The following is a 26,161-nucleotide window of genomic DNA, read 5'->3' on the forward strand; positions in this document are numbered from 1 at the left end:
AATACAAATAGATTTGACTTGTTTTATTACCTTTATCTTGTGTATATTAAATATGTAGAAGATAAAAAAAAAAGATATATTATTTATGGAGAAGGGGTGGGATTTAATAAGTTATACTTCTTTACACTCCTTTTCGGACATGCCACCTGATTATATTGTTCTGTTGTACTTATTCACTGTTTGGTGAACTATCTCTGGTTGATTAGTGTGAATTGTGGATTTTGAGCACGTTTGTGAAGAAAATAAGAAAACATTTTAATAAAGCTTTTACTCATTTATCCTTCTTTTCATTCCTACTTTTGTTTTAATGTGTTTCCTATATTTCCCCGGTGAATTGGGTGAATTGCCGTGTGTCTGAATGGTGTTCTATAAATAGAACTGATGGCCTCACCTTGCCGTCACTGTGAACAGAACCGGAGGTGACTGACATCTTTACGTTCTGGGAGCAGTTATGAACTCGGACCTGAAATTCAACAACCACATTAGTACAATGAGAAAATCAGCCGAATAACATTTGAAAAATATGTCAAGAAGCAAAGGATTTGTGATGGAAGAAGATTCAGAGAAAGGTGTTGATGCGTTCCAGTAGACTGGATTATTGTGACGTTGTGTTTTCATGTGATAAAATGTCCCAGACTGCTGCAGCTCATTCAGAGTCACCAACACAAAGAGGCTGCAGCACATAAACACCTGAGCTTCAATCTCTGCACCGGCTGCCTGAGTGTCCAAGGATCCACTTCTAAACCTGACTTCTGCTCTACAAAGCTTTGATGGTTCTGGGCTTTAATACATCTCAGATTTACTAGTAGAATAGGAAACATCCAGAACCCTTTTTTTTTTTTTTGCAGAGAAAACAACGAAACGTTTAAGAAATAGGTCAATTCTATGAAGTAAATTTACAGATTTGTCGATGTATGACCAAAAAAATAAATGAAAAACCTTAAACTTTTTCTCCTTTTACTGTTTTAGGAACTCTTTTAAAACCTAGTTTTTTTCTGCTTCTCAAACTTATACAGTCAGATAAACTGCTCGGTACCATCATGAGCACTTTGCCACCGCGGCATAGAAATATCAAATTATTATCAGCTCCAATCGAACCAGTTAGAATCATAAAATGTGAGTTTGTTAGTGCCAGAAGAACAAGTTTCCACCTGCTGTACCGATGTCAGTATTATCCTAACACAACATACACCGTCGTTATTGTTATGTTATCAGTTCATTACATAATGAGGTGTAGACTTACATGTTGTCCATTCGCATGATGTTACATCAGATTCTTTAGCAGAGCTCCTTCTGAGCTGCCCGAGTCTCACGTTTCATTAAACTATTGTTTGTTCACAAGTCTTTACAAAATGTGAAAGAGCAAATACATTTTTATGGCTTTAATTCAGGGCTTCAAGTGTACAGCTACTGGCAGCACTTAAAGTATTTGTTTGGGTTTATTGTTTTCTCGCTCCTTGTTTCTGCAGCTCTGAATTTAGTTAACAAATGACTATCACCAGACCGCAGTGGGCTAAATTAGAGCCCCAAAACCTAGATATTCCTTGCATTGAGTTCAGTTACACCATAAAATTCACACTCATTTAAATACATTTTATATAGAGGATTTCAAAAGGACTACAGAATGCTTGTGAAACGAAAAAACACATGATATTGAGAGTTCAGAAAACAAACCCACAATATAAAAATAAGTTAACATTGTCTAGAAAAGGAAGATTATTATATCAAGATATTGTATCATAACAAATAACATAACAGACTTATAGAGTATACCTAACATATCTCAAGCAGTAAGTTACCCAATTTACTTTATAGATAAAAGAAAATATAATTTTTTATCATGAATGTGGTCCAAAAACTCAAATGTGTTTAGTAATCCCTGATACAGGACCTTAGATATAAAGCATTTTTATTGTTAGAAGTCCAAGTTCAGTGTTTCTCACAGCTGTAAATGAGAAGGGAATTATTCATATTGTTAATAAATGTACAGATAAAATGTCCCCTTAAAATGTTGGCACCATTACAGAACATTTGTGAGAACGGTTATAAGCAAATCTCATAACCGTTATTGTAATCGGCAATTTATCATCCAAAGCGGCAAATTTTCACACTAAAACAGTCGTTTTGCTGTTTAAAACTGAGAAGAAACAAACTCCAGACCTGCGTCCTCACTGTCACGACTCTCCGAGATCCCTGAAAAACTACGTTTGTGAGAGACTGGAAACATTTTGGGACAAACTCGTCGTACCTGCAGACAATCAATATGGTTTCAACACAAATAGATTGTACAAACCGATGAAATTGTGAACTCTGTTTTAATAGAAGGTTTACTGGTGGTTTATTGGTCTTAAGAAAGCATTTGATACTATTAACCATGTCATCTTAGCTCATAAATTAGTGTTAAAACACAGCTTGGAAAGCGTGGAAACTTCACCTCGTTTTATTTAAGCATTGCTCGTGGTGTTCCTCAGGGATCAGTGTTTAGACCAAAAACCTTGATTCTTAATGATGTATGTGAAGTTTCTGATGTTTTTAATGTGGTTTTCTTTTTTTTCTGATGATGCAAGTGTTTTCTTTTGGGGTAGACAACTTGAAGAATTAACAGATTTAAAAAAAAAAAAAGTTTTATATTAATAAGCTGTGTATGAATTTACATCACACAAAAAATATGGTCTTTGGATAAATGTGGAGGTTCCAGTAGATGAAGTGATCAATGACAGGGTGCACAAAACTGAATTTCTGTTACAGTAGATTTATAACACCTGTACAATGCAAACAATTAAGAAACATCTCAATATTAAGTAAAGTAAACCTTTTTCTAGAGTATAAATAACTTAAGAATCCTCTACTATGCACCTTTGTTACAATATCTAATGACTGTGTGTCTGGGACGGTTAAATAACTTATGGCAGGAACCCTTCAACAGAAAAGAGCAGTACACCTGAGAGGAATATTCTGTAATTGTAACTTTAATTGTCACAACGTGTGTCGTTTTTTTTCCTTCTTCTCTTCTTCCTCTTCTTCTTTCCACTCTGGTCCGGTGGCCTTGCCAACAAATCAATGATAAATCGAATAACTTCCACAGCACAAACAGTTAGTCGGACCCTTCATTTGGCACCATGAGGCACTCAGATTCATCTCTTGGAGGCTTAAGGCACCGACAAGACACACAAAAAAAACCTCAATTAAAGGAAGAAATAAAAAACTTGTTCTCGATTATTAGTCTGATTCACACAAAACAAGCTAATAAGGACGACCGCCACGATCAAAAGTTGTCATAACAACAAACAAAAATACAGAATTAGTAATACGTAAACATCCTTCCTGTATCAGTGGTGAAACAAAGGCCCGCACATCTTGGCAGCCGTTCTTGCTGTCAACACAGGAGGAGTTGTTTCAGTGGTTCGTATTGGTCCACATATGGTGGGAGCATGATTAGGTTAGGTTGGGTTACACTGCTTTATTTGTTTCTGTAGCTCAATTGGATGTTCAGTGACTCACACAGCACAGAACAAAGTGGACTAAGTGACGGCAGTGCTAAAGGATAGAAGACAACTGTCTGTGCTTCAAATGTGAGATAAATGCAATGAGACGTAAATAATAACAGAGAAAATTGTCAATAAAAACATTGAAAAGTAACAACAGGTCATTTTGAACCAGGTAAAGTAAAGACAGAAAGTTATTCCTCACATAATTTACGAGTGTCCTTCTCCTGCAGTTTGCAGTTGCATTACTTTTAAATAAACTAACAATTCACACTGGGGGTTTGGACACCATTCATACCCACTGGAGGGCCTAGTTTCCTTTGGATTCTGTGGAAGTATACAGTGTCCTGGCGGGAAGCTTCAAGAGAGAAAAGAGTTTGACCCCGTTGACTGTTTGGAATGTTTCCAGGACAGAGACGCTGCCGGTGCCACTGCCCTTCACCTGGCAGCTCGGTTTGGCCGCGTGGAGGTCATCACGTGGCTGCTGTCTGTCGGAGGGGTGGCCGGCGTGGAGACCAACTGTGGCGCCGTGCCTGCTCACTACGCCGCAGCCAATGGGGACCTGCCCTGCTTGAAGCTGCTCGTTCGGGGAGCCCCGGGGTGAGTTCGCTGCTCACTCCTACTCGTTCATGACGGGACGCTGACCTGCAGGCACTTTGACATGCCAGGTTCAACATAGAAGTACATTCCCCAACGATCTGTTAGATTGCAATGAAATTCCTAACAAGAATCACCTGCTCTACAGAGGATCACTTCCAAAAGCTTTGCTCAGATTTGGACTTTTTTATGCTGCAGTCATCAGCCTGGACTCGTTCTTAAATCCCATACACCTGTTGTTTACTTTATGTCTTGGTTCTGAGAAGTAAACCATGGAAGATGTGACTAATTCAACCTTTAAGCATCAATTTAGCGTCCATCCGTTTGTCCTCATTATGGCTCTCAACGCTTGTTTTTTGGTTCTTCAAGACGAGAGGCTGGAGGAAATTAGTTACTCCCCTGACTTCAGCAGATAGACCTGCAGCATTACACGCAAATTGGTTTTATACTGATTTTATTGCATTTTATTTCACATTAGATACGGCACCACCCTTAAAATGTTGAGTTCTTCCAAAACAGAATGTGTGTTAGTGGGTTACAATCAATAGAAACACGAGCAAAGTGAAAGAGTAGCCCCATTCCTAAACCTGAGACTGCGTATGCTCGATTGGAAGCAGATAAAGAGATGCAGTGCGTCCTACTTCGTTTCCTCATTACAGGAGAGTATGACTGTAATTTGTCAAATGCGCGTAGAGCTCGGACTATCGCATGCGGCCATCAGTAACCCGAGAATAAAACGTAGGCGGACGCTGTCAGTCCCACAGACCTTCAAGCTCAGTATGCAACAGCGATGTAAAAGCAATTCTTGAAATGGAGACAGAGCTCCTTGGACTCAAAGGTTCTTAACATGAACTGTAGAAATGAATAAAGTAAATATCCTCTTTGTCTTATCCACATGGATCAGAATATTTTTAGTGTATCTGTCACTTCAAATGTAAATATGGTGAAAGAGTGAGATAAACACAGCGTTTCATATCTCGTCTTTTTTTCCCACATCGTTTTGATATTCATGATTCTGAGAGAGGGAGTAAATACAAAACCTTCTATTAGCTTGGGATTTTTCGTTTTTGACTCCCCAAAAGTAATCCTGACACATGAATTAAGTTTCAAGATGTCAAATTGATGAAACTTCTCTATCCAGGTTATTTAGATTAGAACAACTCTTCTAGCCCACACATGCAGGGTAAAAAGGCATGGATGGACACGGGAGAATGACAAAGGCATTCACTCTATTTATTTCAGATCTAACATAAACAAAAAAATGAATTCATTATCATACATAAAACAGAATATTATGAAACATTATAATAAAATGAAATAACTATCCACCAAATTTCAAAATATTCTGTTTAATGTATGATAATGAATTCATTTAGATTCCAATTTAGATTTTGAATAAAAGTTAAAAGAGTTATAGTAAATCTCCTTTCCTCCATGTAATTACAACAACAACAACAACAACAACAACAACAACAACAACAAATCACCTCTTCTCTGGATTAGTTTGAATTATTTCATGTTTCATTGGGACATGTTTACTCAGTACTAACATTACTGCGATGTATGATATCATAACTTCAGTGTGACTGGACTTCAAGCAAGACTAGTTCCCCTCATGATTTAAAGCTCAACCAATGAAAATCTCTACAGACAAACATTTTCCACACGCGCCAGTAAATTATGTATGAAAAAAAAAGTTTCTTTTTAAAATCTTTAGAATTTTGACATTTCTAATTTCTAGTTTCTAAGACGCCGTCAGTTTGTGGTAAACCAGAAAATAAAACTTTGTATATACATTTTGAAAGACCTAAATTGTTTGGCACGTATTAAGATGTAGTTCTAATTCTGGGCTGTTTGTTTCAAATATTAAAGACATTTAATTGGGTCAAACACTCTTTGAAAACATTATTCATCTAATCGGAACACTAAAAACATAATAACACGAACAGGTTTGATATTTTTTGGCGGCACTTTCTTTGCAGGTCTTGATCCTTTTGAAAACATGCCAATATTAAAAAATTAAAAGAGGCTCTGATTCACTAAGAATTGAGCACTTTGTGTAAAATATGAGCAGATTTTTATAATCTGCATGATCTGAAATGATTTTAGTAAAATGTTGATCTAAAAATAAACTGATTTCACCAGAAGATTCATACAGTCAGGAGGTGAAATCTCTGTGGAGGGGAAAATGCTGAAAGTGAAAAGTGGGTGTTGTTGGTCTCCAGGTCCTCCAGCAGCACTGTTAACAAACACAATCATGACTCTCAACTAGACGACCCTGCATGGGCTCACGGTCTCTTCAAGAAATCATCCAACCGTGAACACCCGTCCACAACGCATTCCTCAAACGCAGATTCAAGCTGTATTATACAAAAAAGAAAAGAAAAAGCCATTAGTGAAGATGATCCTGAAACTGAGAAGTCTCCTTTTGGCCAAAGCTTATTTAAAATCGTCCGGGGCAAACTAGAAGACTGCTCTGTGGTCAGATTAATCAACATTTCAAATTCTTTTTGGAAACTTTGGAGGCCAAACGTCCTACAAACTAAAGAGGATAGGGACGGTTCAGCTTCTTTTAAGCAGTTTCTCTCATGGCTTGAGGTTACATTAGTGCCTATGGCCTTAAAACGGTTACACGTCTGGAAAGGCTCCACTAAAACTGAGAAATACATTATCATTAAATATATTGAGAATATTGAGAATGTATTATTATTCAGAGCAACTTCTGTTCACATCCAGGCAGCATCTCTTTCAGGGAAGACCTTCAGATTTCACTGAAACAAAATCAAACCACACTGCAACAACAGGAATTCTGAGATAATGGTTGAAGGATTTCACTGATATTGGGCTTTTTTCACCGCTTGACAACCCTTCCAAAGAGAGACAACCAACAAAATCATTTACAGCTACGTGGCCATTTTACCCGCTTTATCAGATGCAATGCTGGTGCCAAATTAATATGAGTTCATATTTTCTATTTTAATTTCTGATATGTTGTTTATGTTCTTAATATGTCATTTGTTTGTTTTTTGCGGGGGGGGGTTGTTGTTGTTGTTCCCTCATATCTGACATAAACTTTCAATCTAATATAAGTTTAGATAAGATTAGATTGTACTTTATTCAGCCCACAATGGGGAAATTGACATTGATGCTGCAGCAGCGAGGTAAAAGGAGCAAAATATACAATACACGACAACTTAAAGAAGAAAAAAACACAATATTCTAAAAGAGGCAAAATATAAAATGTACTAACAGAAGCTAAATGTACCATATACTACAAAATATATAATATACCTTAACTGAAAAGATAGACATTCTACTATGAACATAGTAACAATAAATAATGAGTAAAATGTGCAAAAAATGTTAATAAAGTATAAAGTATGGAGATACATGACGAATATTGCTCATAATAATAGTGTAAAAATGAGACGTAATGTATATCAGATCAGATATCCTTTCATCTGGGAGGCGTCTACTAAAGCTTCAAACTAATAAATAACTAATAAAACAAAACCTGGAGCATCAGGCCGGGGGTGTTGACGTGTCGTCAGTATTTAATCGGTCATACGTGTATCTTAACGTCTTGCGCCCTTGCTGTTGATGCGACGCTGGACCACAGGTGTGTGAACCACCAGACAGCGATGGGCGCCACGCCGCTGTACCTGGCTTGCCAGGAGGGGCACCTCCTCGTCGCAGAGTACCTGGTGAAGGACTGCGGGGCCGACGTCCATCTGAGGGCCATTGACGGCATGACCTGCCTGCACGCAGCTGCTCACATGGGCCAGCAGGCCGTGGTGGTGTGGCTGGTAAGTCTAGAGACACAAACGCGGTCATATTCATCATGAAGCGCGTCCGGCTGCCGGCGGCGTTTTTGATTCCTGCTCCTCTGAATAGGTGTCCTGCACCGACGTGAACTTGTCCTGCCAGGACAGAGACGGTGCCACGGCCCTGCACTTTGCTGCCAGCAGGGGGCACTATTGCATCTTGAAGAGCCTGCTTCACATGGGTTCAAATGTCATCAAGGACTACTGGGGAGGGACGCCACTTCATGATGCTGCAGAGAATGGAGAGTTGGAGGTTGTGTTCAATTCTCTTTTTATTTATTCTGTTGTTTACATCTCATTAATGTTGCTTGAATTTGATTGAAACAAATGATTTACATGACTTGTTGATCACCGACACTCTTGTGTTGTCCTGTTTGACCTGTCAGTGCTGTAAAATCCTGCTGGCCAGCCAGGCCAGTCCCTCAGAGCAGGACCTGGACGGGTTGACGGCAGCAGACCTGGCAGAGTACAGCGGGCACCCCGAATGTGCCAGGTACCTCCGTGTCATGGAGAAAAATGTAAGGCTGGCTCCCTCACCTACAGTAGATTTTGCTTTGCGTGTTTCCCCTGCTTGGCGTCCTTTCCCTCGTGTCATTGCCCAGCTGTTTGCCTTGGCACGGGAATCAAAGCCCTGAACAGGAGAGGAGGGTGGAGAGGGAGGGGAGAGCGCGGTCAACAGCAAACATCTGGAACATCTTGAAACCTCTGCTGATTCCTCTTCTTAATTTCTTACATGAATTTCATCGGGGTCAAGCCTGTCGTCCCCCCAAGCTGCTCTCGCCTTCTTCCACTCATCCAGTGCTCTCACATGAAGAGGTCTTAAGAGAGCGGAGGCCTCGGTCTTTAGTGCTTAATAAGGCATTACTGGCGTGAGATGGTCTTGTTCTCTCAGTGTGCCTCGGAGGACTCTCGGAGATTAGCTCTTTTGTTTTGTGTGGAGAGCATGGCACTCCATAATGTGACCGATGAATATTTTATTACACCTTGTTTGTGCAGGTGCTTAGAGTCAGCGGTCAACGCGGTCCGTCACATGCGCGAGTCAGTTGTCATCCGGCGGCCGGCATCAGAACGTCACATTTGATTAATTATACCTTTGGGAATGTCTGCGCCGTGCCGTGTAAAGTCTGAAGAGTCCTTCCAATTGTCCGTCTCAGATCTTTTACAATCAGGACAGTGTTTATTATCATGGTTTGAGAAACAACTAGAAGACCCTCAGCTGGCAGTGCAAGGTGAATGAATGAATGAATGAACGAATGAATGTAGCGTCTCCGTCTCCCTTCAGAGGCCATGTTTTAACAGTCTACAGTCTTTATGTAAAGATGGGGGCACTTCAATGAAGAAACTCGCTTTTCTTCACGACATTTCTCATTATGAGTGAATTGAAATTCAAAGAGAAAACTTGCTTCAAACTCACATTTCAAACATTTATCTCTCATCAATGCCAAAGTCTGCCATTAAAGCAAATAGATCACGGACGTCAGTCCCTTGGTTTGTCTGTGAAAAGTGAAGTTCGTACCACTTTTTACCATTTATTACCTTCGCCGACGAAAGTTGGGCCGATAATTTTATGTTTTCCTCTGCGTGTATGTATGTATGTATGTATGTATGTATGTATGTATGTATGTATGTATGTATGTATGTATGTATGTATGTATGTATTTTACCAATGTTTCGAAAAAACTACTCAGCCGAATTGCATGAAATTTTCTGGGCTGATTTGTTCTCATCCAAGGACCAATTGATTACAGTTTGGGACGTTTACGGCTAACCGTTTCCAAATAAATCCAAAAAGAATAGTGAAAAAATGTCCCATACAAAGCGGATGAGAGGCACCTCAAAGGAGATCAGCGTCTGTTGCCATGGAGATGCTCCTCGCTCGGTGATGTTGTTACCTGACTTACCTAGTTAGCATCGATATTAGCCAATGGCTATCATGCTAGCGATGCGGTTCCGCAAACAAATGTGGCGTTGGCGAAGCTCTGCGCTCTACCGAGTGTAGTTCTAGTTATTGTTGTTGTAGTAAATTATGTCAAACCAAAGTAATATGCATTTGGAATTTATATTTGAAAGGAGTGGTGTATTGTAGCCTTGTAGCTCTTTTGGACATTCACAAACATGTTGAATAAAGTAATTTCTTTCTTAAAATCCTGCAAGATGTTCATTGTCCACACTGTTGGCAGACTGCTTCAGAAGTTTGAGAATATTTAAAAATCCTGCTAGAATATTGTCAGTATCAGTATCAGACAGTTCAGACAGTATCAGAATGTTTTCATTAAGCCCATGAAATCAGAAATGGACGGATAGTGTGAGGTTGTGGTCTTGACATGGCGTGACCTCCACAGTAATCAGGCGTCCATGGATGGCAGTTGATTGTGACGCTGAAATCTTAGCTGGTGGAGTTGAGCTCCGGTAGGAAACGGAGAATTGGGTTAACTGAGCAAGTGTTTGGGGACAATTCTCTCAACACACTTGTTGGACCTTAAAGCCTCCCAGCTAGCGTGCAGTGTTGTTTTTTTAACCCCCTTCACACTTCACTCAGCGCCCATAACGCCACTACACAGGCGATGTACACAGAGTAACCAAAGCTGTCGAGGCTCAAAGGAGCCATGAATAAGTCAGCAGAGAAGAGCAGCACTCGTACATGAAGAGGATGAAGAGGAAGCGGCGGGGCGTGGCTGCCTAACTCCCCTCCTTCAGAAATAATCCTCCCCCGTCAACAATGGGGAGCTAATTAGCACGAGGGTAGCAGTGGCGTCGGACTGATGCGGCGGCGGCCGGCTGAGGGCCTATCAGTTACCCCTCTCCAGTGGCTCAGGTGGAGGGCCCGGGGGCCAAGCCCGTTACGGGATCCCGTAAGCTTAAGTTTCAGAGTTTTCACCACTCTGATGCCTGGAACCGGCAACCCTATCCCTCTGTGGACCCGGAGAGCAGGATGTCAGCGGCTTCAAACACACATTTGATTGTATGCGTCATGTTTTCTTTGTCCTTTTTCCAGGGATCTGGAGGTGCAGTGATTGTCACCCCAGCATACGGTGTAATGTTGGTAGCTCAGAGCGCGGCGTCTCGCGTTTCTTGGCAGTCTATGAGTCGGATACATCAACCAAGGTCGTCTGATAGAGAACTCGAAATAACAAGTTAGCTGATTGAGATCCGCATAATATTTGGAGTCTGGGCAGCGTAATGACGTGAAAGCCACCGTGTGAGAGGCGATCCGCTCAGGAACCTTAATTACATTTCTGCTGGTGTTTGGTGTTTGCGAGGGCCGCGTAGATCGCCGGCTTCATCTCTTCTAAAGTGTCAGTCGGACAATGTCATTTCCGAGCGGCGGCCTGAAAGGATTGGTGAGGTCGGTGGATGGGCGAGCGCAGCCTCAGTCCCTGTGTCGTTTCTGGATGGGCTCATGACGAGGTCATACACTCGCTCGGTTGGCCGTTCTTCCCTCTTCTGTCTTCTCGGGAACAGCTGCATTCAAATAAACAGTGCGCGGTGTGAGGTTTACCACACACACACACACACACACACACACACACACACACACACACACACACACACACACACACACACACACACACACACACACACACACACACACACACACACACACACACACACAATCAGGCCACAGATACTGTTGTTTGAGTGGGAAAGTATTTTTAGAATACTGGAAGTGCGCTGGCGTTTCCATTCATCACTGTGATTTTTCTGGACACAATATTCGTTTCCGAATAGTTTTTTTTTTTTTTGTGCTTCAGAGAAAAATGAGTTAGTCCTCGAGTGAATCTAATCAACTGATTGTCAGAAAATATTACTCTCATGAAACATGACAGCAAGTCTAAAATAATTGTTTTTACGACAAAGCGTGAGATATTTCACCGCATTCTGAAATCTTTATGAAAGACACACTTTTAACAAGCTTTGAAATCAGACTGGGTTCGATCATGAGTTCTACCTATACAGCACAAAATAGAGTTGTTTCATGAATTGAAAATCACCATTAGTTCACATCCTTCTCTATCTATTTACAAAGTGCAACAAACGGATTGCAAATAAGAACAGTTAGTCGTGAAAAGTAAAAAAGTCAAATTTTCTCAGGCGTCACATTCAAACTGGACGATTGATTACACCAGTAACTTAATAAATATAAGTCTTTTTTTAATATGTGGCAGATGGACGGAGTTTTAGCATTTTGAAAGATTACAATATACTGAGACGTTTCAATGTTTCATCGTTTAGGTGCAAAGTGGCTGAAATTGTTGTAACAAGGTAATATTCTATAGTTTTGAATGATTCAAACCAATTAATGTAACAAAGATTAGGCCATAAAATATGTATTTTTTTGTGAAGGGAACAGGAGGGAATAAAAAATGTGACGGGATGGGAAGTGTTTATACTCTGCTTGAAGCAGCTGCGGTTCGGTGGCGAGAGCAGGAAGTTGTCTTCCAATTGCACGGTTGCGAGGTTGAATACCCTGCCAATAATTCAAAGTGTCCTCGAGCAAACACACCAAACGGTAGATTTCTCCCGGCGGCGGTTAACCATCATGGCCACTGTGAGCATGAGCGAATGTGACTAAGAGTGTAAAATGCCTCGAGACTTCTGAGGCTGTGAAAAACACAAAACGCAGGTGACATCTGTTTATATTTATTCTTAAGGGTGTACAGGCCAACAGTCAATGAGATATTTAAATTTGTCTCCCAGTTTTTGTGTAAAAAGCTTTTTTTTTTTTTTATTTCCCAGAAATAAAAATGTCATACAGTTGAAATCTGATCACTATCATATGAGCCTCACTAAAACCGAAACAGTCTAATGCAATGACAACAATTCAAATGCGTAATTTTGACTGACTTCTTCGGCTGCTGCGGTTTAAGATTGACGGTGTTTTGTCGCTTCCATATTCCATCTTGGTGCCTCCAGAAATAAGACAAGAGAGAATGTGCTCTTTAAGAAATGTCATTAAACTCGTTTCTACAGAAATGACCACGAACTAGCAACAAAGAGCGTGAAATCTACCGCTCAGTGAAAACAACACTGAAAAACTGCATGGCGGTGTGTTTATTAGTCTGATTTACTCAGTCGTGAAGAGGAGGGTTTTCAGAATCCTGACAGGAGCCAACACAGAGTCCAGAAAGCCACAAAAATCCCTCATGGCGTCCTGGATGGTCTGCCATTCCATTAAGTTATTTCACTTCTTTGGAGGTTCGTGGATGATATTGCATGAAAGCGGGTAAAATACTAAAGCAAAAGAATTATTCTGGTTGGTCAAAAACTGAACCATACAACTGAATCACTTGGGATTGGCTGCCATCCGAGTGCCCAGTCTTTGTGCTCAATCATGCAAGTAGAAGCTTGGGGGGGGAAATTCCCTCTTCTGAGTCAGCCGCACATAAATCTGAAGATAAATGACAAACATTGTCGTCACCCACTTCAACCAACACCAACATGTTGATCGAGTCGTGGCTAGAATGTCTCTACTGACATCTAATCTTTCTTTCTATTTCATGTAGATTTCTTCTAATTATTTATGAATTCATCAATTTTTGTTTATTGAATTGTTTAAAATTAACTTTTGTTGCAGGCAAGACCCGACACAGATATGACACAGAGGCTAGAAAACACAATGCAAAACCTTCCTGATGCAACGTCTTTATCAGCCAAGTAGTTTAATACGTTTTTAGAAAACACGTCATTGTTGCATTAATTAAGCAAATGTAACAAAAGCAGATATCTGTGTCTGCAAACAGTTTCAACCATAAAGTTCTATCTTCGTCCACAGCCTGTCACTTTGTTTGACGCTGTCACGTTTTCCAAGTTCAGCGGTGGAAGTCGCCGGCTTCGCTCACAGTATCGCGTTGTGTTTCCATTGTCACATTTTACCTCCCGTCACTTTGGATAGATCAGATGATCGGTTCAGAAAAAAGAACTTTACCAGATGATTGAGCTCCTCCATTCATAGGTCCCAGGTGGAAAAACAAAATCATGTGGATAAAATGTCTGCTTTCCAGCTGCTTTGACAAGTCTGCCGCTGATACCTCCCTCCGTGCGACGCCACGGCCATTGGTTCGTCTGTGCATTAGTGACATTGCCCGCCACCCTATCCCGTCCCTTAATTATTAACAGCATTCTCCGATCGGCGCTTATTGTTTATTGCCTGGCGGCCCTTGAGCCATTGGCAAGAGACGCTGGCGATGGTGTCAAACAAGTGGTCGGCGATCTCGAGATAGCGTCGCCCGTCCCCCCAGCGAGGCAGCGGCCGCCCGGCCTGGGAGCGGGCCGCACGGCTCAGCGCCACCGAGGGGTCAGGAACTCCAGCGCAGCAGCGCGAGTCGCTCCAAGGTCAAGGTGAGTGAGATCTTAGGATTGAACTGTTGATCATCCTCACCGTTCCTAGTTTTGAGCTGATTTTACTCCTTTTCACTGCTTTATTGCCACATTTTACTGAGCCATGTAGGGGGCTGGACAGGCTGAGTAATTATTTTTGTAAAATGAAAGGAAAGTTTTGTGTGAACTACTCTAGAGGCCAGAGTTGGCAGATGTTTTGGCAGCGTTTTAGTCATGCTCCGACCAGCAATGGCCTCTTACGGTTAGCTATGAGTAATGCTCCAAGTTCATGACCTGATTTTAATTTGGATTGATGATTTTCTTTTTCTGTTTCTTAATTTGTTGCCATGTTTTCATTTTTTATTTATTTTTTTCTAATCTGGTAGCAGTTACAGTACTTCACTAGTATTTACACTATGTTATGAAATGGTAACGGTAAAAGCCATCTTTTGTTTTAAATTTTTTTGATTCAGTCATTTCAGGCATGTGACATTTAAACAATTTTTACAATCACAGACATGACCATATACATACACACACACACACACACACACACACACACACACACACACACACACACACACACACACACACACACACACACACACACACACACGTATCCAAAAATATATACAGCATTTGATGATAATAAATAATTAAATTATTGCTTATGAAAATATATTCAAACAAAATATATAATTCTGTGTTCAAATATACACACACATACATACACACACCTCATATATCTAATTATCATGCCTGAAATGATTATCAGTTAAGATAATTAAGAAAAAGAGCAACTTTTAAGAGTTTAATGAATCTGTCAATAATGTCACGCTGGCAAATTAATAGATTATGAAGTCATGTTTAACAGTAGTCGGGGGAAAAAAAGTCATCAACATTAGTTTTTAAGGTCGCTGTGTCCAGAATATACATAATTTACTGTAAAACTAAAACTCTGATCCAGTAAACCTGAGAATCTTCAAAAGAAGTTTAACAAACTAATCTGAATTCAACATATAGACATATAGAATACCAGAACATAACTTAACATTTAAATGAAACACTGGTGTAAACATCAAGATGTAAAGAAAAAATTTAAAATGTAATCACACTGAACAGAGACAAAGTATAAAACGTCAAATTAATTGTAAAATGTAAGAAAACTTGACATGTTTCTGAAAAACTGTCCAGATGGTAGTTAAATATTGTGTAGAGCTTGATTCCATTACTTGCATAATGACAGAAGAATGACTTTACCCAATGCACTGCTGGTTTTACATCTATAACATAGAGAATCTACATTGTTATGCTGTGATTATAAAAAAAACTGTGATAACAGTAAAGGAGGACGTACAATAGCATAAAGTTATGCATGTATGTAGACCTTGAAAATGTTTTTAAAGCCCTTCTCACAAACCAAAACAAATTGTTTTCATTCAAGAAAATGAACATAAACAAACCTATACTTATTAGGAGGTATACCACCCGTGTGTTCTGCTTTTTCACTATATTTTGAATAACATTCACAGCCTCCAGTAATCTCCCATAAATTACACAGATTTTTTTCCCTTATTTTCACAGTGCTGGCAAACGCTGGTATTTATGTATTTGGGGGAAGAAAATGCAGTAAATATAGGCAAGCCATTGTAAGTTATTAGCCTCCCAGGTATTTACCACCATGGAGGAAACATTAGAGTGTGTTACCATGTTGGTGAACATGTATTTACACTACAGTGTTCTGTGTATAGCGTCCGCCCTCTGTATACATTCCAAGTTGCAATTTATCACCGCAGACGTGAATATTTCATGTGGAAGCAGGTTGTTTTAATGATTGATTCCAGATCACGGAATTATAAGACATGTTCCTTAAATACACATGCTGGTCTGAAATACTTCAACTCTCTGATGGCTCGACCCGCGGGGAACACAGATTGCTGGGGCTGCCTGTTGGACAACTGCAGCATGGAAAAGCTTGTTTCTTAACTCTTGGCTCCTAAGCAGCAGTTATCTGGATCTTTGAGAGACAGAGAGAACAGGAGACCCTCACAAAGAGAGAGAGAGAGAGAGAGACACACATATAAAACACTGAAAGGGTGAGAGAGAGAGAGAGAGAGAGAGAGAGAGAGAGAGAGAGAGAGAGAGAGAGAGAGAGAGACAAAGACGACAGAGACAGAGATGAAGAAAGAGAGACAAAGGTGGGGGACCAAAAAAGACAGAGAGAAACAGAAAGATGAGAGAGAGAGAGAGAGAGAGAGAGAGAGAGAGAGAGAGAGAGAGAGAGAGAGAGAGAGAGAGAGAGAGAGAGAGAGAGAGAGAGAGAGAGAGAGAGACGCACATACTGTATATTAGGCACAGGGAGGGTGAGAGACAGACAAAATGAAGACATACAGACATGAAGACAATGAGCAGAGACGCACCGACAAAGTCTGACACAAAGAAAGACATAGATAGACAAGAAAAGACGACGAGACAAAGAGAGAGACACAGACAGAGAGACGGACAGAGACAGAGAGAGGAGTGGAACCAGGCAAACACACAGGCTATCTGTATCTGTATTGTGATGGGGGTGCTGATGAAAACCAAATGCTCTCTGGCCATAGCCTCTAATTAAACACACACACACACACACACACACACACACACACACACACACACACACACACACACACACACACACACACACACACACACACACACACACACACACACACACACACACACACACAGGGTTGGCTGTAGCTTTCAGGACATTGAACTGTTACGAGAAGGGTCACAGAGGGACCCCCACCACCACCACCACCACCTTTTCCCAGCTCACTTCTTATTGTTTATCTATTTATGGATTGCACAACTTCTGGGAAGTTCGCTCCTCCGCCCGAGCTCGTGTCACAACATATTTCAGTGTTGCTCCAACATCAAAGTGCCGCGTGAGAGGAAATGGCACGGACCACCTCGTGGACATAAAGCACAACAGCATGCGGCAGCGTATTAGGCCTACCTTTGATGTTTTGGTTACTAATAATGTCCTTGGAGAACTGAATTTGATATGCATTCTGTATGGAGCGCATTAGGACGATGCAGGTTCATTAAAGGGAGCCTAAATGCTTCCATACATCCTACAACCTCCCTGGAGCGGTGTGAAATTCTGCCACTTATTATCCAAGTGTGCTGCGCCTGTTTTCTCCTTGTGTCTTTCATAGTGCATGTCCTTAGGCTTTCAAATGTTTTGATGTGTTCACTTCATTCTGTTTTTCTTGTTGTTGTTGTTGTTGTTCTAATTAAACTTGTAACAGCTCAGTATTATTTTTGTTAGCCTTTTAAAAGCAACAGCGTTTTGTCTCCTGACAATCATCACTTTATAAACTCTCATATGCCCAGAAAAGGCTCGTCCCATATATATCAAACAATGTGCTCCGCTCCAAACAGGCTTTGTTGTGAGGAGATTTTAGACCCACTTTGTCTGAATCACATTGGTAAAGAAGGCAGTTAATAGTCCTCATTGAACTCACATGAACCTTCAGAGGAAAGGAAGAAACCTGCTCACCTTTATATTGATCTACAAAAGCTTTCTCAACTAATTAACGTTGATATTTGTCAAATATTGCACCTTTGACAACGAAAGGAAAACTAGAGTACAGGTTTCCAGCTCACTTTCAGTTTTGTCTACGTCTCGCTTGTTCAGAATTGCAGTTTTCTGATACTTTGGCTTCTCCGGGCTTCCAACAAGAAAACTAAATAACTCTTGATCAAGCGTAACTAAAGGTGTGAATAAACAGAATGTCAAAGATCAATAAAACAATTGTAATTCTTTAATTCTTAGCAAACATAGTGTACAAAGCTACAAACCATTTTTTTGGTTTGATATGGTACTTTTGTACATCTTCTGTCTATACTGTCATAGCATATGTATTGCACGCACACACAGTGTGAATGAACCTGGCTCTATCACATTTCTGGCGTCAGATTTGTTGTGTGTCTGAACACACTTATAATGTTGCGGTGTTCAGTGTTGTAATGAGCGACAAAGTGTGAAATCATTGGGTTCAGGTTACATTTCAATAAGGGATTAAAGGCTATAATCTCAGTTTTCAATCAGCTGTCAAGCTCACGTCGGCTCACTCTGTATTTTTAACAGCTTCAGGCGCTGCAGCGGGAAAAACTATGGGCCTTATGTTAGATTATGAGCACTTATATGCAAAAGCAACAACATAAATGCAAAATCCTCAATAAGGATGCAGAAAACTACACAACAAATTCAGCATTTAACAAGACTCTGAGAAGAGCCTGGGCATTAATGCTGCAGAGATACTGGACGTCAGACGATCGGAGGACAAAACAATGCGGCTAAAAATATGAAAAACACTCACTCAAAAGTTAAGATTAAAATATAAGCGATATAATGCAAATACAAAATGTACTGCATGAATCCAAAATACACAATAAAACTAACAGGTAGAACAAATACAACACAATATAACACAGATACAACCCACCACCTGTTCAGGTCCCGAAGCCTCAAACTTTTTGTGACTGATCTTGAAGAGCACCACTTTGGAATATATTTGCAGACGTCCGGTGCAGATAAGCCCATCGAGGTCGTCAGTCCAACCAAGGAGGAAGTGAGGGTGAGCCTGGCTGTGTTGCTGCAGCCCAGTGAGGAAGAGGACTATTACGAAGGCCTGAGTGATACATGTGTGCCGAGTCAAGGCACCAACGCTAAGGCTATGGATAGCTTAAAGGTAAAGGTAAATTCAAATATGCCCACCGTTACTTTTCACATTTCATTTTGACTCGAAGCAATCCGACAATGTTCCCCCTTTAGCAGCCGGAGAGTGAGGAGCACCCACAGGCTCGATACCCTCAACCTCCCCCAACACCTCCTTTTCCTCCGGGTTCATCCGGCGCCGCTCAGCCCGACAGGTCCGCCGTCCACAAAATAGAGCAGGTGCAAGTGGCAACCTCAGGTGAGAGACACATTTCTGATCTTCTCGCAAAGCAAGCAGCAATGAATGCTTCATTTGTTTTATTGGTCACAATGAGTCAACGTTTAAATTGATTTCCATTGCAGTGATTAAAGGTTTCAATCAACCCAAAGCTGCTGGGACTCAGATCGCGGCCCCGGGTGAAAACGCCACGCTGCCTGATGCAAACCTCATGCCTGAGAAGAAACTTCTGGGTGACATGAAGTCCATCACGTCGCTGAAACAGTCGGGACTATCGGGAGTCTTCACCGGGCAGCCAGTAAGAAGGATAATCTTTGACACCTCCTGCCTCACTGGTGTTTGTTTCCTGTCTTTGGTTAACTGCTACTGCTCTCTGCAGAGTAAGATGGTGGTCCTGCCCACTGAGGAGGCCAACCTGTCAGACATCGATTATCTGGTGCCCACCCATGATGAGAGGGGCCGCCCCATAGCCGAGTGGAAGAGGCAGGTCATGGTGAGGCAGCTGCAGGCCAGGCTCCTGGACGAGGAGGATCAGAGGAGGAAGGTAATGGAAATAAATCAGAGAGAACACCCAATGACTGGAGCGCCGTTTGAAGGATTCTGACATAATTGGGACTATTTAGACAAGAAGAAAAAGCTGCATCTTTATCAGCCTCTAACCTGTTAATGTCTTCATGAGGGAAAAAAAACACTTAAAAATGAAACTAGTATTTTTTAGTATAAAAGAGCTGATCTGGCTCTGTTGAAATAAATGGTTTTCAGTTTCATATATGCACCAGCAGGTTAATGTTTTATTTCCAGCTTAGGAATGACTTTATTAAAGTAGAACATCCGACATTCATGCTGAAAGGCTAAATATTGCTTTACTAACTTTAGTAGAAAATAGAAAACCAGTGGAGAATGTCCAGGGAGGAGTCGTCTCAAAGCATCGATCTATGTTGACTGGACTTGGTCACACGTCTTGAAATAGACATCTGACCAAGTCCAGTCCACTTGATTCAGTTTGCTTTGAGAACTCCTGGTGACTTAGTTTATTTTCCAGTGCGAGTTGCAGCAGGTGAGACCATTGGTTGCTGCTTCAAATCAAAACAGATTTGTCCAGAGAATATTTCTTCTTGTCGTCCATTCCAATCAAATACTGAGAGTAAAATCATTTCCTCCCTACTTAGTACGAAGCAATGACGAAAGAAGGAACTCACTAATTGAGGAACAAGTTATCGGCCTTTTGCAAATTAACAAGCTTTCAATTATATTGTGAGGTTTTGTTTAGTTTGTGTTGCTGAGACACAAACCATGCAGATTTTCATGCATACCCTAAAACAGGGGTTCTCAACTTTTTAATAGCTGAGGGCCAATTTAGGAAGCCAACACTGGACTGAAAGCTGCCGAAGAAAAAAGAAAAGAAAAAAACTGACAAAAAAAATCCCATTTCTAATCATTTTAACGGCCAGGTTGCATCTCTACGATTTACATTTATTGGTTTCCATTCAGTAATGTGCAATAAATACATTTTAATTCATAAATGAGGCTAAATCTGGCAGAACTTGAGAAAACCTTGAGAAACATTGTCATTCTCATAAAATCCAAAATGGGGTTTTCTGCCCTCTACAGTGCATTTTGAGATATAACAGTCCTGTGCGCAGTCCATTTCAGAATATATGTAAAAACTTACTGAGAACAAACAGTCAGTCTCGGGGCCTGTCCACACGAGAACGCCGTTTCATGTAAACACACCGATTATCTGACGCGGCGTTTTAGGAGCCCGAAAACAGTTGATGATTCATTTTAAAATAAAACATTTTCCTCTGCCTTTGAGATGTTTCAGAGCATAAAACATCCGAAAGGCTTGGGAACGTTTTGCCAAGCTTTCCTAGAGGATTGCCTCTACGAGAGCCTGTACAAAAATATACACAAGACCCTTCAAATCTGCCGAGTCTAGAATGCAGAAAGTATCTTATGATTTCTGTCAGGTGAGTCTGAAACTCATTTATCAATCATTACAGATTGAAAATAGCAGTCAAAGTGTTGGCAGTCCACATCGTCTATCACTTTTTCTTTACCCATAGAACAGTTTTTGAGCTTAACCTGAACCATCATGAGAAAAACACAACTTGTGGTCTGAGTGTTTAACACTCTTCTAAATCGGCATTACTGAGCACTTGGAACTACAGTCACCGTTTATTTCTAATTGCTCATAACAAATCATTGAACACATAACACACTGCAAGTCAGGTCATCGTTTTGAGGTTTGGATGAGCTCGACCCTGCAGTTTTACTGTATCATTACTCTTTTTCTTACATGCTTACCACCATTAACAGTGTTAAAAAGTCCTCCGGAGTGTTCATCTATCTGCTGTTGGTTCTTTTTTTCTTCTTTTTTATTAAACAGGAAAATGGGAACCGATATGCCAAAGTCAGCTGGAGGTACTCCCAAGCCCACAATGCCATCCTCGGGCCCTCTGGTGAGCTGCTGGCTGAGGATGACCTCATCTATCTGGAGCAACAGATTGCCAGCGTCTCCCTGCAGAGGAACTGTGAAAGCTATGAGCTGGAGCTGGCTCGCCTGGCCGAGGAGCTCAGGCACATCCTGCCGGCCCCCATCGTCAACATCACGGTCAACACGCAGTTCCGTAACTTCCCGAGCCAGGTCCCGTTACCTGTGTGGTGCGGCCGGATCTCAGGCATCGTGAAGAGCATGTCTCTGCTCCTGAGCAACCTGACGGACCAGCCCTACTGTAAGATGCCCAACACTGACCTGATCACTGTGTTTTCCCAAACTCCAGAGAGACAGACCTCCACCCGGGGGCGCAGGGAGAGGATAGAAGATGAAATCCATCAGTTTGGAGTGTCAGTGAGGACTCTGAAGTCAAATTTTGAGATCCAGAACTCATCTTTGTCCAACGAGCCAGAGGAGGCCGTCGTGTTGAGTTCTCCCGCGCAGCCTCAGGATGCTGAGTCACAGGAACCACCCAGAGCTCTGGATCCAGCCCCAGAAACTGATCGGAACAGTGACTCCGGCATTGATTATGATGAAAACGTTGCAGATGTCCTGGAGACCACCAGCCTCAGAAAGGAGCGTATCGTAGTCCTGTTCTTAGGCCATTGGAAGAAGTCGGCCTACACAGTGACGCTGAAGAGCAGAGACGCCGCAGAGAGGAAGATGAGCGTGGCTAACCCGGGCATGGCCGACAGATCTGAGTCCGAGCGTCGGGGCAGCATTGAGACCACCCAGTCAAAGATGATGAACAGCTCCCTGGGACATTTCTTCAAGCAGCGGAGCGCTGTCAACAAGATGCTGGGGAACTGGAGGAGCATGATCTCCAGTGTCCCCTCCAGGCAGATACGAAGGTGGGTTTGGGTGCCTTTTTTCCGAGGTGCTATCATTTTGGCTTTGCAACAGAATCCAACAAATATGGAGTCAAGCTCTCCTGCAGTACTCAAGTTGTCAGTTTTAAATGACAGAGGCTCACCAAAAATAACCAAAATACCCAAATGGCAACAATGGATGTTGTATGTCTACTGAACAAGCCTCGTGCTCTCAACCAGTTCTGCCTTGCAATTTAAAATCAAAAAACATTCTCAGAATGTTTGTGATAAGATATTAAAAGCAGGACGTTGGAAAAGAGTATAGAAAGAAGAGTATAGCCGCTTTATTACTGAACAGAACCGGGCCACTCCTTCATTCGCCTTCAAACAGACACATACACACACACACACACACACACACACACACACACACACACACACACACACACACACACACACACACACACACACACGCAGTCTCCGCACGCCCACTTGACCCGCCCCCTTTTCCACTCTCAGCCAATCACAGGCCGACTCATTGCATTCAGGTGACACAAAACAATCCGAACCAACAAACATTAAACCGGATCATTGCAACAAGAACACGACTGCAGAGATGTTACACTTTTTGTGTAATTTGTCCTGAGTAAAAAGATGTATTAGCAGGAAGCCCCGCCCCTTTCCCAGTCAATCAATCAATCAATAAATACTTTATTTGTTTGGCAATTAAAAGCTTGCATCGAGCAGGCAGTGCAAACAAATAAATAGATATATAGTGCAACAACAGAGGACAACTATATTACCGAGTAAATAAATACCATCAGTAGTAAAAATCATAATAAAGGTATGAAAGTAACTAAAAACGTAACTTCTCAACTAACTTAGTTCCTTTTAAAAACAAGTAATCAGTAAAGTAACAAAGTTACTTTTTAAAGGAGTAACTTGTAATCAGTAATCATGTTACTTTTTCAAGGTAAGTGTGGTAACACCAGATGTAAAGGCTCACTCCTTCACCACCTGCTCTATCTGCCACCGACGTTTCTGGCCAAACCCCCCGGTGTGCATTCAGTAACTGCCGGGAGCTGCACAGGAACTAGAAAGCCGTGTCAAACTCAAACGACTCATTTGGCTCTGCTTCCTGCTCGGTGTAGCGCAGTGTTCCTGGAGAGGTCATGTCAGCCGTTTGCAGTGTGATTAAAGAAACACTGTGTAAGATTTCATTTACAGGTTTGGATGGTGACGGTCAATCACTGTCCTCCGAACAGCTTGGAGAGTTTTATCTCTTCGTTTATTGTGCCTTTTTAACACGGTTTGGCGTCTGCTGCTTCTTCCCTTGTTGGACAGAGGACACTCTGGCTCACTACACCCTCGTGTGGTACAAAAAGGAAGTTACATGACTGGATCGTTTCCAGGATTGCCGCTGAGCTTGTCGTTTCAACTAGACGTAACAGCAGATTAAGAAAAAAGCAGTCAGATCAACATCTCACACTGCTGGAGGCTGATGAGCTGATAAAGTACAAAAGTTTCTGTGTATTTTTGTGTCTCTTAGTCAAACATTTAACATCACAGAGATCTTTAAAATAACATCATCCACTTATTTCTCACTTTCTGTTGATCCTCTTGGATCAATTTTGAAAGCCCCACACAAAAATATATGAAATATTGGCTCATTAGACCTGCACGGTCATATTTTATGATATACAGTGAATTAAATTGATTACTGCAATGATGAACTCTGGACCGTAAAAGAAGTTACTCCAAGGGAAGTAACGTTATCTATAGGTGAAAGGATATTGGTGAGCTCCAATATGTTCCAAGAAGCTCATCATTTAGCCAGTAAGGCTTTTTAATAGTTTGCAGATGTTGGTTGTGATTAAATGAACCAACATTAAATTAATAAAACAAATAATATGCATATGAATTCTGTTGAACGTATTACTTTGGGAAGATTTACTACATAAACATTGTGTGTGTGAATATAAATTACCTTTAGTTTTTTCTGCCTCATATTTAGCTTCAAATCATTGGAGCTATTTTTAAATGTGACTGAAACTGTTTAATCGAAGTTGGCTGAGAGTGAAATGTTCAACTCTATTATTTATGAAATATTAAAAGTCGTTGTCCCGGGAGTTGTTAGTGTAACACCAACACGCTCACATCCGAGCCGATGTGCCGAAATGATGATCATCTTCGTTATCTTAGCCTCCTGTGTGATCTTGCTGACGTTTGGCAACAAACTAACACTAAAGCTTAATTGGTTTTGCAGGTTGTTGATGTTTGACATTTTGGCTTGACGGTGGCACTGAAAGAAAACTTCACTGACGAGTTTTTTTTCAGTTTCACATAAACAAACAAACGTTTGAAAGCTGACAGGACAATCTTGAAGCTTTATACAAAATGTCCTCTCGGTGTGTGTGTCGTATCCAGCCAGTGGTTTCTCCACTGAGAGGGAAATCCCTCAAAGCATTACTGCAGTAGATTAGCATTGATGTCTCCCTGTATCAACGTTCGGTTTCACCCACAGGCTCCACAGGCAGAAGGCCCTCTACTCCCCAGAGCAGTTCTTGCCTCGTTTGGACGGCGTGCCCGCAGAGTACGACAACCTGACCCTGGACCTCTTCATGCTGGGCTACTTTCACATCTTGGAGTTGGAGCTGCCCGTGGACGAACGCAAGATGAGGCACCTGCTGTGTTTTGAGGTGTTTGACCACGTGGGGAGCTTCCCCTGGGAGATGGTCAGGGACTTTCACAAGGCCGTCATACAGGACATTGAGGCTGGGAACCGCGAGTGGAAGGATGGCTTTGAGGACATTAAGATCAAGTTCTTCGGCAACACCCCGAGTCATTCGGACTGCACTTTAGAAGTGGCGAAACACACCCTTCCCGAGGTGAGACAGGTCCCCAAAGTCATAGTGCAGACCCCCACACCCGACGAAGGGGTGCTCCACCGCGGAACCGACATCAGCAGTTTCAGCAACGAAGAGATTTGTAAATACATCGACCGCAGTTTTGCTTTTTGGAAAGAGAAAGAGGCTGAGATTTTTGATTTTGAATAGTTTATGAGGGACAGTCTGTTTGCCTTCCAATCAGACAACGTGAGGGCTGGGTATCAAATCTGAACTTTCAAAATTGTACATTTGGCCGATTGTTAGCAAAGTTCACTCATTTAATCCGACTTTGCCTTATTTGAATGACGATTTTTTATTTATTTATTTATTTCCCCGCACTACTTAATTGTGTTTACAAAGTAAATATTTCAGGCAGTTCCAAAGTTTTGGAACTGGAATCCTTTGAATTTGTATTAAAGAAATATAGAAAAAACACACATGTTGGAATATGTTTACAGCAACGAAATATTGATTGTGCTAAAACTCAGGTTTCAAATTCACCGTTTATGAATCACGTCCAGCCCTTTGACAAAAGAGAGTGTTTTTGAAGTGTTTTTTTTCCCCAGTTTTTATTTTCTGTTGGGAAGAATCTTAAGATATAATTTGTTAAAAGACAGATTAAACGGGGAGTAGATGAAAAAGTTGGCAGAATCAAGACTCTTAAAAATCAAAGAATTGGTGTTTTTAGACAAAACTTGGACAACAATGCAACATTTTCATGATGAAAGAAAAATGTGAGCGTTTTTGCCTCCTCAACATTTCAGTGTTTTATATTTAGAATTTTCTAATGAGCTTTT

At 41.2% G+C, this 26,161-nt stretch overlaps 1 protein-coding gene across 1 annotated transcript in view; it reads left to right on the top strand.

The window, feature by feature from the left end:
- espnla (espin like a) overlaps positions 1 to 25,532 on the top strand; it is a gene marked incomplete at both ends in the record, with an annotated part of 28,460 nt that extends 2,928 nt beyond the window's left edge. The window contains 11 exons of the mRNA XM_080473959.1: positions 3,895 to 4,085; positions 7,702 to 7,888; positions 7,977 to 8,159; positions 8,293 to 8,424; positions 14,146 to 14,245; positions 18,770 to 18,966; positions 19,050 to 19,191; positions 19,296 to 19,468; positions 19,550 to 19,714; positions 21,560 to 22,518; positions 25,001 to 25,532. Coding sequence (XP_080330085.1) covers positions 3,895 to 4,085; positions 7,702 to 7,888; positions 7,977 to 8,159; positions 8,293 to 8,424; positions 14,146 to 14,245; positions 18,770 to 18,966; positions 19,050 to 19,191; positions 19,296 to 19,468; positions 19,550 to 19,714; positions 21,560 to 22,518; positions 25,001 to 25,532 — 2,961 coding nt within the window. The remainder of the gene's footprint in view (positions 1 to 3,894; positions 4,086 to 7,701; positions 7,889 to 7,976; positions 8,160 to 8,292; positions 8,425 to 14,145; positions 14,246 to 18,769; positions 18,967 to 19,049; positions 19,192 to 19,295; positions 19,469 to 19,549; positions 19,715 to 21,559; positions 22,519 to 25,000) is intronic.
- Between the last annotated feature and the right edge of the window lie 629 nt (positions 25,533 to 26,161).

Source organism: Lipophrys pholis, assembly GCF_963383615.2.
Source record: "Lipophrys pholis genome assembly, chromosome: 10".
In the NCBI taxonomy this organism is placed as follows: domain Eukaryota; kingdom Metazoa; phylum Chordata; class Actinopteri; order Blenniiformes; family Blenniidae; genus Lipophrys; species Lipophrys pholis.